Source organism: Amphiura filiformis, chromosome 8 (assembly GCF_039555335.1).
Source record: "Amphiura filiformis chromosome 8, Afil_fr2py, whole genome shotgun sequence".
NCBI classification, from domain to species: domain Eukaryota; kingdom Metazoa; phylum Echinodermata; class Ophiuroidea; order Amphilepidida; family Amphiuridae; genus Amphiura; species Amphiura filiformis.
The window spans coordinates 26464289-26482150 of record NC_092635.1 but is presented as its reverse complement, the minus strand read 5'-3'; the positions used below and the strand labels follow the sequence as shown (position 1 = coordinate 26482150).

The 17862-nt window shown below is 38.8% G+C and overlaps 1 protein-coding gene across 1 annotated transcript; it reads right to left on the bottom strand.

The window, feature by feature from the left end:
• Positions 1-1361: 1361 nt before the first annotated feature.
• LOC140159476 (steroid 17-alpha-hydroxylase/17,20 lyase-like) lies at positions 1362-15993 on the bottom strand. Its single transcript, XM_072182962.1, has 9 exons — positions 15843-15993; positions 13518-13694; positions 10883-10976; positions 9907-10065; positions 8668-8876; positions 3913-4038; positions 3024-3263; positions 2471-2569; positions 1362-1832 (listed from the first exon to the last, which is right to left on the bottom strand). The coding sequence occupies exons 1-9, from the start codon at positions 15991-15993 to the stop codon at positions 1576-1578; spliced, it is 1512 nt and encodes a 503-aa protein (XP_072039063.1). The 3' UTR covers positions 1362-1575.
• Between the last annotated feature and the right edge of the window lie 1869 nt (positions 15994-17862).

Here is a 17862-nt window from a genome sequence, read left to right as displayed (position 1 = left end):
TTCTGAAAACACTTTTCTGAAAACCATTGGTTCTATGGAACAGGAAACTCCTGCATGCTATACCATTTTTCAACCGATGGTGGCAGTAACATCAGTGCGCATTTTGTTAGGCACAGCATCCAGTAGCTAATGAACGCTCAAAGTGCTGGCATACGCATCACGTACACACTTAAAGATGCCACATAGATGCGCACCGCAGCTGGTCCTTGGGTACTTTTGAATAATATGGCAGTCAAGTTTTCGATGCCCATCGCTATAGAGTCCCTCTAATGATGCTTGATGATGCAGGTTCCCAATTTATCATCTAGCATATGATCTTGCTAGCTTACACTGAGAACCATCATAATAGCACTCTGCACAGCACTGCTCATGGAAAACTTAACCTCAAAGGTATGATTGATTTACTGAGAACTCTTAAGGCAGCTGTGTACTCTCAGACATGCATGTAGTAAAAGTGCAATAACTTTGTAATTATTAGCGCAAGACATATAAAAGTATACATTTTTATAAGGGCAAGACATCAATAAATCTTAATATAAATACAGATTTGGGGTAAAAACAACAGTTATGAAGAAAATCACAAAAAAGTGAGTTTTGGGCAATATTTGTTAGGTACATCATAACAAAAAACACTCTTTCCAAAATATTTTATTTTGTTTTAGCTCAATCTTGAGGCTCCATTCCAAAAACTTTTTTTATATTTTTTTGATATCGGCCTTAGTTTTTGAGATATTGACCATATAAGGCATCAAATTGAACTTTTGAAATTCACAAACGCCTATTTGCACAAAATGATGCCTAAAATCGGAAATAGACCAAAATATAAAAAAATGAGAAAACCGTTTCTTGAGTCGATCATGCTTTTTACGATGATCATGTTTGCTTACCTATAGATGCTGTATTTATTGAGTTATCGTGTACCTAAATCGTCATTTTACTGAGAAGATGAACATTGAAATAATGGCTGTTGAAGTTTAAAGTGATCATATTTTGCACTTTCATCGAATCTCACAGGAGAATGTGTCAGTTTTTGTTTTTCTACCTTATATTACGGGAACATCGGGTTAATCCACAGCCCCTTGAGAAGTTTGAGCGAAATCCATTCATAACTTGATATTTAAATCGGGGGAAAGAACTTGAAAAAACCCACATTTTATCAGCTAAAAAGGAGCCATTTGACCACTAGGTTTTTGTGCTTCCGTGGTGTTTCCATAAGATGTGCCACAGCATGCAGATAAGCGTCAGCGTATGCATGGCGTGTTTGTGCGTTAACAAATTTACAATGAATACGCAACGCGATGCGTTGTTAACGCTGCGTGTACCCTGCTGGTACAACAAAGATTTTCTTTCCTTTTCAATTTCAAACACGAGTGGAATAGGAAATAAAATCCTTAAAATATTACAGTTGGAGTTTACAAATCTGGATTTTTATTCCTTGTATTTATAAAAAACATAACAAAGTACAAACATATCAAAAAAACTCAATTTTGCGAAAGGAACAATGTCTAGAGTACACAGCCGCGTTAAGGCACAACGATGTCATTCACTTATAACACAGAAACCAGAAATGATAAATCAGAAACGTTTCTTGGCGACAATATAGAAATCATCAGGCTGGTGTCTGGTGGCAGAGCCTGTCACCAACTTGATCTCAAATTTCCCTTCTTGCTCAGGTGGTATAGAGAAGGTGTAGTGTTGAAATAACCAGGAGAACAGAAGGAATATCTCCGCTTTGGCAAAAGCTTCACCGAGGCAAACACGACGACCAAATGAGAATGGAAGAAATCCTTCGGGATGTTGGCGCACCTCTCCAGATGTATCCAAGAAGTGTTCTGAAAAAGAAGACAAGAAATCTTTACTTAGAAGCCTATATACTACCAATGTGTAAATGGCAGGTGGGATCAGATATTAAGCTTTGTTAAAGCCATAATGTGTGATTTGCATAAAGAATATATTCCTAATTAAATGTTAGTTTTCACTGATTACATTGTCCCTTTTTAATTTCGAGCCAAATAAATGAGGTAAAATGAAGAAAATTGCTATTTCATTCCTGTGCCTGCAATGCGTGTATTAGCTCGCTGATCGTATTATTATCATGATCATTGACGTAGCTTCACACAGCTGGGATGTACAAATAAGACATAAGACGAATAGCGAAATGGCATGCACACAGTTTATATACTTATACGTCATGACGTAAGACAAATAGCGATATGCACACAGTTTTTGCATCAATGATGCACACACATGCGATATGTTCAGCCATCACTCGATCGGTGAACTACCGGTGAATACCGGATTTACTATAAAACCTTAAATTTTACTGTAATTAGAGCACTTCCGGCTTAGTCTTTCACGTGGTATTTTAGTAAAGAAAATAAATCATCATATGTTGTTTCTTCAGCCCCTATATTGGATTTTTGATCAATCAAATCATGGCGACATCACTTGAACAAGTCTATAGACTAACCTGGTTTGAATTTGAATGGATCATTCCAGAACTTCTCATTATGATGGATAGCCCAATGGTTAACAAATATCCATGTGTCTTTAGGAATTGCATAGTTACCTGTAAAATGAAACCAATTATGTCATTAAATTAAACAGTGAATTACAATTCTTTTGCATAATGTACAATATATTGATCATGTATATAATATCGTCAATTACTCAAAGAATAAATGATAAGAGTTTCTGCATAATTTTGCTATCCGCTACCATATGATAGATGTCGACTGCAGACGACAAGTTTCAATTTTCAGAATTGTACATTTTCATGACCATGTTTGAAATCAGCATTTGGAATCAACAAAGAAGCATTTTAATGGTTCAGTTGTTCTTAAGATATATATAGGCCTAGCTCTTGGTATTTTAAGAAAATATTTTAAAACTTGGCACTATTGATGTTGAAGACAAGCACGAATAGCATTAAAATGTTCTAGATGGGGTTCTTTCTCCCCTCAAATGTGGTTATGACAGTTTGCGATACATATAAATATACTATAAGACAGGAGAAAACCTACCGAGTGTGGTGTCTTCAATAGTGGTATGCGGTACACCCACAGGGGAAACAGAACCGTAACGCAACATCTCATACATGCATGCCTCTGTGTATGGTAGCTTGCCACGATCTTCTATACTCGGTAGACGATCTCTCCCAACTACCCTGTCCATTTCTTCAGCAATTTTCTCTTGGATTTCAGGATGTTGTGCCATCAGTGCCACAGACCAATGAAGAGAGGTAGTAGTTGTATCTGCTCCAGCTGATTACAGAAAATAAGGTTAATTCTTTGTTAATTCAAATTCAGGCAAACCCATTCATCCCGTAGCTTTTTTGGCCATGCCACTTATTTATTATAATGATGTATATTCATACGTAGCGGTAAACGTAAATAGAAAGCAAATTTATACTTCTACGCTACTTAAATTTGGTACACTCACCGGAGCGCTTTTACCGGGTCAACCAGCGTCTTCAGCGTATGATATTGCTCTGAAGATTGACCCGGTGAAAGCGCTCCGGTGAGTGTTTATTCAAAATCTCTGCACTGAAATTAAAATTGACACGCATCATTTTAACTGAGGCGATTTCACTTACAGTTTTAAAAAAGTTAATTTATGCAAATGTCAAATGAGCTACAAAATTTATTTATTTTAAGACGAAAACCTACCGGAATTTGAAGACCGCTAATTGCCATCTCTCCACCACATCACATCACTATACATTGTATGCCTTACCAGTTCCGAACATTTGCACTCACGAACAGACAACCAGCAAACCAAGAAACCTCCAGTGGATGCATAAAGATATATTTTCAGGATTTGGTTTTGACAGCATTGACTGACCTCTATGAATAAAGAACCTTTTCATTATGGGGATGTTATAAAACTCTTTGTTTTAATAGCCAGAATTACCTGAAAACATATCACTAACAGTTTGCAGCAGATGTACATCAGTCAGCGAGTCAACTTTAGCTGATCCTTCAGCGATGGCATTCTCTTGTTCCTTCAACAAGGAATCGATCAAATCCCGAACATTTTCTGTGAAGAGATGCACAAAATTCATCATATATATTTTGCTTGAAATGCATAAGTATGTGAAGTGAAGACTATGCCATAGTCAAATTTTGATAAATAAAAATACGTTATTATTAATCATTATGAATATATGCATCCTGTTGGAACTCAAAATTATACTGATGTGTATTATAATTAATAGTAAAATGGTCATTAAGAGTTTATATAATTAGTGATAGTAAAAGTAAAGTATACTTATGTTATTGAATGCAACATATCTTGCATAATGGCTCACATTAATGCTGAACAATTCTGATTTTGGAATCTACCAGTTTATTGATAGCGAAAGCCCGAGTAAAAAATCCGACTACTGTATGTACTTTGGCTTTTAAGCAGAACTTTCCCCCTGGACTTTGTTCTCTAAAACACACTGTCAATCATACTTGTTTATCAATCCAATTTAACCACAAGCACTAAGCATGGTATACATGTATGTCCATCCACCAACTTTTGCGCCAACACAAAAGCGCCGCAAAGTCCAAAGATAGTTGTGTACGATGTAGTTAACGGTAATGGCACGTGCCCAGAGGATTTAAACCATAACAAGATCTGGGCGACCAATCACAAGCCAGATTCATTTAAAGGTGCATTACATGGCCATTTTTAGCTTAGCTTTACATAGAGACCTGTGTTAAAAATGTTAACCGCAATTCAAAGTCGTCCACTTCAGAAGCTAACAAACAGAGGGAGTACAGTGACTGAAAAGATCAGATGTGAAAATCTATCAATTGCACACAAATTACCGGTAATACAAATCAGAGTTTTATGCTTAAATGTTATAGCCAGAGTATGCAAAACGGGCAAGTGGACTTCAGAGAAGTCAAGTACGGTATGTGTAGTTTTGGTCAACAGGATTAATCCATCATGGCCATTTTTATATTTGTATCACCATTTTGTTGACAAAGATTTGCTTGGGGATTGCATTTTTAACTATCACTATACGTTTTAGCATTGAGTTGCCCAAAGTGTGGGGACTATTTCGGGGGCTGTGTTTAGTGTACATATCACATTTTAAGATGTGAACTGACCCTTGTTGTGCGGTTGATGCAGTATGTTGACTACACAGAGTTGGGTATTATTATACTACTCGACATGTCATGTGAAAATTTCCAGGGGGGCTCTTGTTTTTCAAGTTTTATATTAGATATAAAAATAGTCTCTTTTTCACAGCTGGGCCCGATACGCGAGTATCTTGTTTAGGGTACGTATCCAAAAACAGAAAAATGGTATTATTGAATTACTAGCCAAGATTCAAAGAGTGTTTGGCAGTCTGCTTTGCACTTCTGTGAACATGTTTAGTATTATAACTTTGTTGACAAGGGTTATTATGTGTTGACAAGGTGGTCACTGAGATGGTGGTGAAATCATCCACAGGGATTGAACATAATACATCTATAGGCTAGGGTCCAACTGAGTTGGTGGTAAAATCATCCACAGGGATTGAACATAATATATCTATAGGCCAGGGTCCAACTGAGATGGTGGTAAAATCATCCACGGGGATTGAACACATACATCTATAGGCCAGGGTGCAAGTGGGTGGTGGTGAAATCATCCACAGGGATTGAACACATACATCTATAGGCCAGGGTGCAAGTGGGTGGTGGTGAAATCATCCACAGGGATTGAACACATACATCTATAGGCCAGGGTGCAAGTGGGTGGTGGTAAAATCATCCACAGGGATTGAACACATACATCTATAGGCCAGGGTGCAAGTGGGTGGTGGTAAAATCATCCACAGGGATTGAACACGTACATCTATAGGCCAGGGTGCAAGTGGGTGGTGGTGAAATGATCCACAGGGATTGAACACATACATCTATAGGCCAGGGTGCAAATGGGTGGTGGTAAAATCATCCACAGGGATTGAACGCATACATCTATAGACCAGGGTGCAAGTGGGTGGTTGTGAAATCATCCACAGGGATTGAACACATACATCTATAGGTCAGGGTGCAAGTGGGTGGTGGTAAAATCATCCACAGGGATTGAACACATACATCTATAGGCCAGGGTGCAAGTGGGTGGTGGTAAAATCATCCACAGGGATTGAACACGTACATCTATAGGCCAGGGTGCAAGTGGGTGGTGGTGAAATGATCCACAGGGATTGAACACATACATCTATAGGCCAGGGTGCAAGTGGGTGGTGATAAAATCATCCACAGGGATTGAACACATACATCTATAGGCCAGGGTGCAAGTGGGTGGTGGTGAAATGATCCACAGGGATTGAACACATACATCTATAGGCCAGGGTGCAAGTGGGTGGTGGTAAAATCATCCACAGGGATTGAACACATACATCTATAGGCCAGGGTGCAAGTGGGTGGTGGTGAAATCATCCACAGGGATTGAACACATACATCTATAGGCCAGGGTGCAAGTGGGTGGTGGTAAAATCATCCACAGGGAGTGAACACATACATCTATAGGCCAGGGTGTAAGTGTGTAGTGGTAAAATCATCCACAGGGATTGAACGCATACATCTATAGGCCAGGGTACAAGTGGGTGGTGGTGAAATCATCCACAGGGATTGAACGCATACATCTATAGGCCAGGGTGCAAGTGGGTGGTGGTGAAATCATCCATAGGGATTAAACATATACATCTATAGGCCAGGGTGTAAGTGGGTGGTGGTGAAATCATCCACAGGGATTGAACACTTACATCTATAGGCCAGGGTGCAAGTGGGTGGTGGTGAAATCATCCACAGGGATTGAACACATACATCTATAATAGGCCAGGGTGCAAGTGGGTTTTGGTGAAATCATCCACAGGGAGTGAACACATACATCTATAGGCCAGGGTGTAAGTGGGTGGTGGTAAAATCATCCACAGGGATTGAACACATACATCTATAGGCCAGGGTGCTACTGAGATGGTGGTGAAATCATCCACAGGGATTGAACACGTACATCTATAGGCCAGGGTGCAAGTGGGTGGTGGTGAAATCATCCACAGGGATTGAACATATACATCTATAGGCCAGGGTGTAAGTGGGTGGTGGTGAAATGATCCACAGGGATTGAACACATACATCTATAGGCCAGGGTGCAAGTGGGTGGTGGTGAAATCATCCACAGGGATTGAACACATACATCCTATAGGCCAGGGTGCAAGTGGGTGGTGGTGAAATCATCCACAGGGATTGAACACATACATCTATAGGCCAGGTTGCAAGTGGATGGTGGTGAAATCATCCACAGGGATTGAACACTTATATCTATAGGCCAGGGTGCAAGTGGGTGGTGGTGAAATCATCCACAGGGATTGAACACATACATCTATAGGCCAGGGTGCAAGTGGATGGTGGTGAAATCATCCACAGGGATTGAACACATACATCTATAATAGGCCAGGGTGCAAGTGGGTTTTGGTGAAATCATCCACAGGGAGTGAACACATACATCTATAGGCCAGGGTGTAAGTGGGTGGTGGTAAAATCATCCACAGGGATTGAATACATACATCTATAGGCCAGGTTGCTACTGAGATGGTGGTGAAATCATCCACAGGGATTGAACACGTACATCTATAGGCCAGGGTGCAAGTGGGTGGTGGTAAAATCATCCACAGGGATTGAACACATACATCTATAGGCCAGGGTGCAAGTGGGTGGTGGTAAAATCATCCACAGGGATTGAACACGTACATCTATAAGCCAGGGTGCAAGTAGGTGGTGATGAAATCATCCACAGGGATTGAACACATACGTCTATAGGCCAGGGTGCAAGTGGGTGGTGGTGAAATCATCCACAGGGATTGAACATATACATCTATAGGCCAGGGTGCAAGTGGGTGGTGGTGAAATCATTCACAGGGATTGAACATATACATCTATAGGCCAGGGTGCAAGTGGGTGGTGGTAAATCATCCACAGGGATTGAACACATACATCTATAGGCCAGGGTGCAAGTGGGTGGTGGTGAAATCATCCACAGGGATTGAACACATACATCTATAGGCCAGGGTGTAAGTGGGTGGTGGTAAATCATCCACAGGGATTGAACACATACATCTATAGGCCAGGGTGTAAGTGGGTGGTGGTGAAATCATCCACAGGGATTGAACACATACATCTATAGGCCAGGGTGTAAGTGGGTGGTGGTAAAATCATCCACAGGGATTGAACACATACATCTATAGGCCAGGGTCCAACTGAGATGGTGGTGAAATCATCCACAGGGATTGAACACATACATCTATAGGCCAGGGTGCAAGTGGGTAGTGGTGAAATCATCCACAGGGATTGAACACATACATCTATAGGCCAGGGTGCAAGTGGGTGGTGGTGAAATCATCCACAGGGATTGAACACATACATCTATAGGCCAGGGTGCAAGTGGGTGGTGGTAAAATCATCCACAGGGATTGAACATACATCTATAGGCCAGGGTGTAAGTGGATGGTGGTGAAATCATCCACAGGGATTGAACATATACATCTATAGGCCAGGGTGTAAGTGGGTGGTGGTAAAATCATCCACAGGGATTGAACACATACATCTGTAGGCCAGGGTGCAAGTGGGTGGTGGTGAAATCATCCACAGGGGATGTGGATTTTAAATGGAATAGCCCAATACTTACCTGGATCATAGTTTTCTTTGTGAGCTTCCACTTCCTTCTGTAGCTCTCCATGGAATTCTTCAGCCATTTCATGCATTTTTTTAGTCTTCTTATTGGGGACATACTTCAGGATGGGTACGTAATCTGCAGGCACACCATTACCAAATTCTTCTAAAATTTGTTTATTGAAGTCTATAAAATACTTCAGTCTTGGATCCTCCATTGAATACCTGGAAAAGAAGCAAAAATGGTTGAAAGACAGATGAACAAGGAGATTGGTAATGGTAAATTAACACATGTCCCTGCTGAATAACGAGATCAGAAAATGAAAGTTTGTAAAGAATGAACATTTTTGTAAAATGACCTTTAAATAACCTTTGACCTCACATCTATGGCCATCGCAAATACCATTGGTCTTTGTGTTCAAGTCTTCTTGAAATACATCAAATTATGTGGGAGAAATAACAAAATGCTTATCATTGGTGCCCTAAATCAACTATGACCTCACTTGACCTCTAAATGACTGTTGACCCTATATTCAAAATCCACCCTACATTGACCATGACCAAAGGATCATTCCTTGCAAGTACCATAAAAAGTCATCAACTTCTGTACATGGTTAAGAAGTAGGAACATTATTTGTACAATTATCTCAAATGACCTTGAATCTGTTGATATCACACATGTTAATGTAGCCCAAGTCCTATTAAAAATAAAAATCCATCAAAACATGTGGGAGAAATCCTCAAAAGATGTGAGTTAACATTTCCCATAGATACACACCCCTCACACACATACAGATTATGCTCATGCATTTTATAGTTCCTTCCTGAACTTGTTCCTCGTTGGCAGGACAATAACAACACAACACATATAAAATGTGGATAACAAGGGTTACTCATTTGATTTGATTGAGTAATTGCAACTTTGCAAAGTCCAATCTCCAGGATAGTTTAAACAAGGAAAAAGCCATGATTTGACTACCAGCTAGACCAAGCTTTTTTGGAATTTAACAATGTTTTGTGTGTGCAATATTTTCTCCACCAAAAGAAAGTTTTACTGAACATGTGGCGCGGTTAAACAGGTTGCCCTAAAGAGAGATTCAGTGGTGTTTTAAGTAAACAAACAAAAGTTTATGGAGGTTAATTATCGGCAATCAGATACGTTAAAGCAACCTACTCTTGTCTTATCTTCTCTGACCCTACAATGTTCTGACCGCTTTCAAAAATGTATTTTAATTCAAAATATAGTGCTACTTACTCATGTCCAAAACACATGGTTGCCAGGATGTTATAAACAGAAACCCCAAGTACTTCCTTTGGTTCAAATGATTTTCCTTCTTTTTCATCAAGAGCTCTACTTAGTTTGGGTAAAACGCTGTGAACTAGCTTATCCAGCCGCTTACCAGATGCAAAGTGCCTGTTTTGAAGAAAATATAACCAGGTGTCAATGGGTTATGTGGTTATTCATACATGGCGATGACAGTCATCAACATGAAAAATTGGACTTAGCACCCCTCATGCATAAGACAGTCGTTTCTGTGGTCACTTGAAATTATTAAATGAACGTTACAAATGGGAATTTCCATGCATAAACATTCAAAATACAGTGTATCTGAAGTCAAAATCATCATAATCCAAAACTGGAAGGTTTTAGAAGTTAATTTCATTCAGACATTTTATGGAATTTAGTTATATATGTGATTGAAAGGATTTGGTCAGTTGTGGTCCAAATATTCTGTAAGAGTGCTTATTGGGGAGGGATGCCAGTGGCGTACCGTGGCCCCTCAAACCCCGGGGGGCTGACGCCCCTTCCCCAACAGCCCGAAAAGGTTGACCCAATTTTTTTTGTCGTTTGAAAAAGTGAAGAGCAAAAAAATAAAAGGATTTTTATACTTGTTCAAATTTTTCCGCTCTTTTTTATGTACTTATTCTTTTTTTGCCGCCCTTCTTTTTGCCGCCCTGTTTTTGCCGCCTTCTTCTTCCACCACCCCTTCGTTTGGCCGCCCCCTGCTTTTACCGCCCCAAAGCCCCCCAAAAAAAAATGTGCATGGATGCTAATTAGGTTGAATATCATAATCATCATTTGGGCACCTGATGAAAAAAAATCATCTTCTCCTTTAAAGATCCCATTTGTACATATCATTGGCTAACAAAGTTTTTTTTATTTACAGAATTCAATTACTAATCAATTGATCATTTTGATCATCAATCAAGCACTTGATATTTCACCTTACCTGATGGCACTATGTCCAATCTTGCGACGAAGTTTCCATGTGTCACTGTATGTAGCAATCGCAATATCTTTGTAGCCTTGGGAAAACACTTCAGCTATAAAAAACAAAGGATATATTAACTTAATTGTTTCAATCCGAAAAAAAAAAAAAACAGGCTTGGGTTTTTTTTACATATTTTGGTTATTTAAAAGATTTAAAGGATGTCTCTGGCAATCACAAACATTATGCCTTATATGTTCGAAAAATAATTATCAAGCACGAATCACATGACTTTATTTAAAACAAACTCATATTGACCATAAAAACAAATAAAAATAACCGGCTCTCAATACACCATATTCAAAATTCCCGCGCCAAAATTGTCTAGTGCAATGACATCATGGTTAATTGTGCTCAAATGTTGTCAGTCATTGTATCAGGGCTGTCAACTTTTTGGAATTGCTTGGCGTGAGACAGATTTGCCGACTCCAATGTTAATTTAGTACCATGATTATTTGAGCCACGGCGCTAAAGAATGTGAAAAGCGGGGGAATTATTCATGACGATGCGTGAGATTTTACTCATTTTCCAGCTTTTTGAGTGAGATTTAACTGAGATTATACTACCTTGGCGTGAGACTGTGAGAAAGTGACCCAATGCGTGAGACTCACGGCCAATGCGTGAGAGTTGACAGCCCTGATTGTATTACTGGGACGTCATTGCACTAGACAATTCCGGCACCGGGAATTTGGAATATTGCATGTTGAGAAATGGCTGTATTAATTCGCTTTTATGGTCAATATGAGTTTGTTTAACAGTGTTGTAGTCGAGTCTGAGTCATCCGAGTCCTTGGTGTCCGAGTCCGAGCCAATTTATGATGTCTGAGTCCTCAATGTTCGAGTCCGAGTCCTTATGTATCAAATTCAAGCCCCGGGTTTTCACCAATATTTTATCAACATAGGCCTATACTAAACCAGAATTTTAGTTCTATATTATTTTCTTGTAAATACATAATTTGCTAGTCCCACGCAGCATGCCTAGTATTGTTTTGGGGCTTTGCAATAATTATGCGGAGCCCGGGGAGGGGTGAAAAAGCAAAAAATGCTTATCCCCTCTCGGCCTGCCAAAAAACGCTTGCTCCCCCTCTCAGCCTGCCAAGAAATCTTTGCACCCCCCTTTGCATATGCCATATTTTGGGGATCACAATAATTTACAAACATTAAATGGTTTAGATATGTTGCGAGCGCAGCAAGCAGGGAAATTTGCATAAGCGTTTGCGTACTGTTTTTCTAAGCCTTTGTAGAGCGTTTTACTTGAAAGGTGCCCGATGTGCAAAAATTGCTTGTTCCCCCCCTCGGCCGGCTTGCCAAAAATTTGATTCCACCCTCCTTTTTGAGTGGCCAAAAATTCTTACCCCCAATTTTACACCCCACAGATTTTAAGGTGGTACAGGTATGTCAAGACTCACCGGCAGTTCCTTAAGACCCACATTTGCATCATGCTGCAGTTCATTGAGCCTAACACTCTGAAAATTCTAGCTCTTTAGCTCAAATTTGGAAAAAAAATTTAATTTGTTAGCTCCAATGCCTATAATTTGGCCCAATTTTGGTTCACAGACCTCCTCAAAAACGTTAAAATTTCAGTTCATCAAGTCCCTATATTGCCCCCAAATCAGTTTTTAGTTCCCAAAGTTTGGCACTCGGCGCAGCGCCGCACACCCCTACCAAAATTTAACTTGAGTCATTGTGACCAAATACCATGATGTGTGACATTAATTTTTAGAATTTTGTAATTTTGTAAAAACTGTTCAATTTATTTTGTACGGGGAACACTTAGCATTTGTGAACCCTTTAAATGCAGGACAGAGGTTAAACCAGGAATAGTTTTTTTTGGAGGGGGCATTGGAAGGGGCAAAGTAAATTTTTTGGGGGGGCAAAATCAACAAATTTTGCACAAAATTGCCACAAAAAGTGGAAATTTTCTTAATTTTGGGTTTTGACTGGGGCCATTCCCCCATTGGCTATACTTTGAAAAAATAAATTTACAAAATTTCAAAGTCAGCATAATGCAAGTTTGATATTGGATGATGCTTAAAGGAAGTCTGCATGCAGCAATCACAACATTATGCCTTATATGTTAGGAAAATTATTATCAAGCACAAATCACATGGTTTTATTTTCAACAAACTCATATAGACCATGAAAACTAATAAAAATGAATAAAAACAGCCTTGCCTCAACACGCGATATGCAAAATTCTCAGCAAAAAAACTTACATTTGCTTGTGTTTGAAATATCATATCTATCTGTGTAAATTTCAAGACAAAAACCTACTTTTGTTTGATTTAAAACTTTTCTGAATGTTCTTAAAGAGGAAAGGTAAATTATCTGTGCATTTAAAAAAATGGAGATTTGAATTGTAACTCTCTAATTTTTCACTTTTATAATGTTTTAGTTGTACCACTGTAATCTATTTTTGTATGCTGCTTTTTTTTTTTTTTTTCATGTGATTTCTCTGTGATTTCTTTGTTTTGATAATAAAAATACAAAAAAAAAAAAGAAAGAAAAAAAAAAGAAAAAAAAAAAAAAAATTCTCGGAAGTGAGCTAAAGTTGACATCGTACTATGAGGATTTGTCTAAAAATGTAAAACTCTTACCTGAATAACTTTTAGGCCTCCCGGCAAATTCTACAGGCTTCTTCAAGAAGGCCTCCTTAGCAAATTCAAGATTATTAAGGATGACAGCCCAGTTGTTGCCAATCTTGATGGAGAATATATCACCATACTTTGTGGCTAACTTATCAAACTCTTCATGCAGAGGACCCTTCATCAGGTCTAAAATATGGGTGACATAAAGAGAGCAATCAATAATAAAATTTGGGGATACATGGATTTGGGTCGACCATTTGTTGTTGTTTTTTCAGGAAAGGAGCATGACCTCGTATATACATAGCAATCAATAATAACACATGTCATGGGGTGTACAGGAAGGGAGGCATGACCTAGCTGTGTTTGCACTCAAATATTGAGACAAATAAAGTTGACACACAAGAGGAACGGTATTTTGTATGGGGTCTATAAAGGAGATACCAAAGCTTATAAGGGGTGCCATTTATGCCCTATATGTGGATGATTTTTTTGGGGGGGGGGCAATGGAAAATGGCTCAAACAACTGTTTTGGTATGTTATACAATGTAATTATTAGCCTTATTATAATCAATTCAACAACAGTGCTAACAGCTATGGAAATAAGTTATTGGCTTCCTTAAGGGATCAGATATCAACGTTTACATTGATTTTTAATAATTTGCCATAAAATTTGTATTATATCACATTAAAAAAAATCAAAATCATTTGATATCATCAGGACATTTTTCGTATTAAAGGGGGTAATCCTATTGGTTTTGGATATGGATTGTCTTTAAAATTACATAATAATATCAAATATCGCCCCCTTTATGCTGCTTTGTGAAAAAAACAGAGCATTTTCAGCGTTAATGTGAATAAATAGCCAAATTTGCAATCCAATACCTTGGTACACGTGAATTGCATTCTGGGCAGGCAAGCAGCAACAACAATTCCCGTTCGTATGACGAATGCTGACATGCTGTACAATGCCCGGCCCGTATTGAACGGAAAATATTTGTTGTTGTTTTCGTACCGTTTCAGAAAAAAAGGAAACAAAATATATTTCCCCTTGCAATATGTACATTTCAAATGAATATAAAAAAGTTTGTGTTAAAAATGGAGAGGAAAAAAATCTTCCGATACCGGATTTTGAACCGGGTACCTCTCGGGTAAAACATGATGCGCTAAACAATTGAGCTATTCGCCCCACTACGTCAGTTTTATAAATAAATACGGCACACCGTCTCCCATGCAGTTAGTGTGGTTCGCTTTTTTCACAGAATGTGTATGACGCGAAACCAAAGTAGCTGTTGAGAGGAGACTGATGATTCGCAATTAATTCCCTGCCCAGAAATCCGAAGTAATTTTTAGTATTTACAAACTGATAGCCTGTAAAAACAACTGTGTTTCATGATTTCTCCGGAAATACATCGACTTGGAGCGTCAAATTTCAGGATAGTAATGAGAAAAATAGTATCTATCATGTGATACCAAAACCTCATCAACAATGAAAAAAAATCGGGGATGATGCTGTCGATCGGGTTACGGACCTTTAAGAATGCAGTTTGATATGTCCGAAGTGCTCTCAGGCCCCACAAAAAATACTGAGCAAAGGCGGGTGACTGACCCCTTAACTCATGTAAGATCCAATGTAAAAAGTACACACAATTTTCTGGTTCTGGGAAAAACATGACTGGAAAAAGATGGAACTGAAAAATAATACGGGTAATATTAAAATTTTAAGAGTTAACTGATATGATGAACCACTCAAAGTTGGTTTTGCCCAAGATGAAAATACTATTGGTAGCGTGGGCTGCCCGTGGCTGCCCCCCATGTTATTATTTACCAATATCATTCCAGTTATTGTTACAGGTCTGTTACGCATGCGGGCACTGTTAGTGTGCATCAATTCACTAATATAGTTATTATTCTGTTTGATTCTTGTCAGATGGATTAGATTCTTCTGCAAATTAATTTAACAAGTTAGTTGATCTGAGCATGTGCATAAAGCTGTAACAGATGGTACAGTCCTGGCTCATATTGCATGTGCATAATTTGGGTGGCACTCAGGTTTTGCTACCAAAGGAAAGATGTTTGTTCAAATCAAAATGGGTCCAAAGTCACAGAAATCTTTATACACTAAGATAAGAAACAAACATAGAAATAAACATAGATATATATTTGTATGTGAAAGCATTGCAACAATTTCAAACATTGCATTGTTGAATACAGTAAAAATGTGCAATTTACCAAATATATTGCCTACAACAGGTAGTGCAGTAGGTCCAGGTAGTCCTGTAAACAGATCTTCTTACATTCCAGTACCATGCATAAACCAGTAATGAGGCTACTTACCAAATATATTGCCGATGACGGGCAGTGCAGTAGGTCCCGGCGGGAATCCAGCAGGTCTGCTTACATTTCTGTACCATACATAAACCATTAATGAGACTACCAGTAAGAGGATGGTTGAAGTGTTCAATGATGAGATTATATATTCCAACATGATGTCCAGAAATTAACCACTATGGATTATTTAAATGTCTCTCTGAAATGAGAAATCATAAAGGGTAAACAGAATTAATACATGTGCAACAATTTAAAGCCATGTACATTTCCATAAAATAGACTTGAGCTGAACAGCTGAGATAAGCAAAGAAAAAGCAATATATTCCAGCACCGATGTCACCAATCAGTAGTGAAAGAGAATATGGCCTCTGTGATGCAAAATAAAAGAGAAAATTGGGAGAACAAAGGAAAAGATAAGGGGTAAGGAACCTGTTTCCCACCAAAGTTCACCCTGATCATATGGGTCAAAATAGTGAAAAAATACTAAATTTTTGCACACTACGTGAGTACTTGGTCCCAATTTTAGTCCTTTTTTTGGAAGATTGAAGACTTTAATGTAGTCTCTTTACAAAAACACAGCTATAACATATTCCACCAAAAATTGTTTTTTGCCAACATATTTTACCACCTGACCAAAATCTGGCTATGCCCCTGTCACCAGTGCCTGTCATTCCGTTGGTCGTACCGAGGATGGTCCTTTGATATGTTATGACCATCTGGTATGCAATGTATGTACGATATTATGAGCATCGCATACATTCTAATATTAATAATATTTCTATTGTTACAAAATAGTACAACACCTATACATTTTGTAAAGGCATGATTTTTGCAGGGTACCTGATATATGTACAGTACAATCATGTAAAAATCAGAATTTTGACAAAACTTGAGGGCGTTCTCCTCGATCAGCAAATGTTTAAGGCGTTATCTAGGATGACGTATGAGGCTAATATGAAACTATAAGACTAACAGCCTATTCAAAATTAAAAAACAACATACTCACAGTATATTTTTTGGACAGGGATGTGAGGCTCCCGACTTGAAACCCTTACCCATTTCCATGGGCCATTTGACTATGGACAGGTATTTTAGACCCATGTCTAAGGATTTCTTTTGACATATAGACCCATTTTCCCCGAAAAGATCTAGATGTACTTGTCATGCTCATGGAAAGGGGTTTATAGCTGTTTATGTCAAAAACGGATCTATGTCTTAAGGATTTTTTGCAAGAGAGCAATTAACCCATTGAAGCGGCACATCCCTGTATGCCTTTTATTTGTATGGGAATAATCCCCCGCGGGGTCCCAAGCCCGTAGCCTACGACAATCATTGGGCTTACCTAGGCCCCTCTTGTTTGTCAATGAAACATTCATTGATGGATTGATGGATTTTTCAATTTTTATAAGCTTAGCTATATTACTAGTGCAATGAGCATGATCATGACATTGACATGAAAGCTTTAGCTAATATGCAGTCCAAACCTGGCTGTCCACAGTACGTCATGCAGTATAGAAAAGCCTATGTGTCGGGATCTCCGCGCGCCAGCTGTTGTATGCCTTAACTGCTATTATGCACTTTAATATGCATGTATATGAATCCTACATACACGTACATATTATGTACAATCAAACAAGTCTACCTCATCATATCATATATCTGTGTACTTTGAATGTCCAATATCCAATATCCATCTAACTTACTGTGCTCCTGGCTGGCTGTGTGCAATACTTCAAGGGTGCACACCACTAATTATTTTACTCATTCGAGGCGTGCACATGCACATCTACTGAGAGGTGGTGCAATAATTATGTGTACCCCCGGTCTGGTAAGATTTTTTGGCACGCCAAAAGGGCGGGGGAAAGCATTTTTGGCAGGTCAAAAGGGGGTCAAAACAGGCCCAGGTCGAAGGGGGTGGGGGGCAAGCGATTTTGGGCACAGATATTTTGGGCACCATTTCTATATTACACCCTAAAAGGTGTAGGAAAACGTTAGGAACACGTTTCGAATATGCACAATTTCCTGC

What these genes read in the sequence shown, in the direction of transcription:
- LOC140159476 (XM_072182962.1), bottom strand. Translation starts at nt 15,993, where the DNA reads ATGTTGGAATATATAATCTCATCATTGAACACTTCAACCATCCTCTTA. An exon ending in ATTGGACATAGTGCCATCAG is followed by an intron (nt 10,066 to 10,882) that starts GTAAGGTGAAAT and finishes TCTTCAAAACAG; the next exon opens with GCACTTTGCATCTGGTAAGC. An exon ending in CAAAGAAAACTATGATCCAG is followed by an intron (nt 4,039 to 8,667) that starts GTAAGTATTGGG and finishes ATCTCTTCACAG; the next exon opens with AAAATGTTCGGGATTTGATC.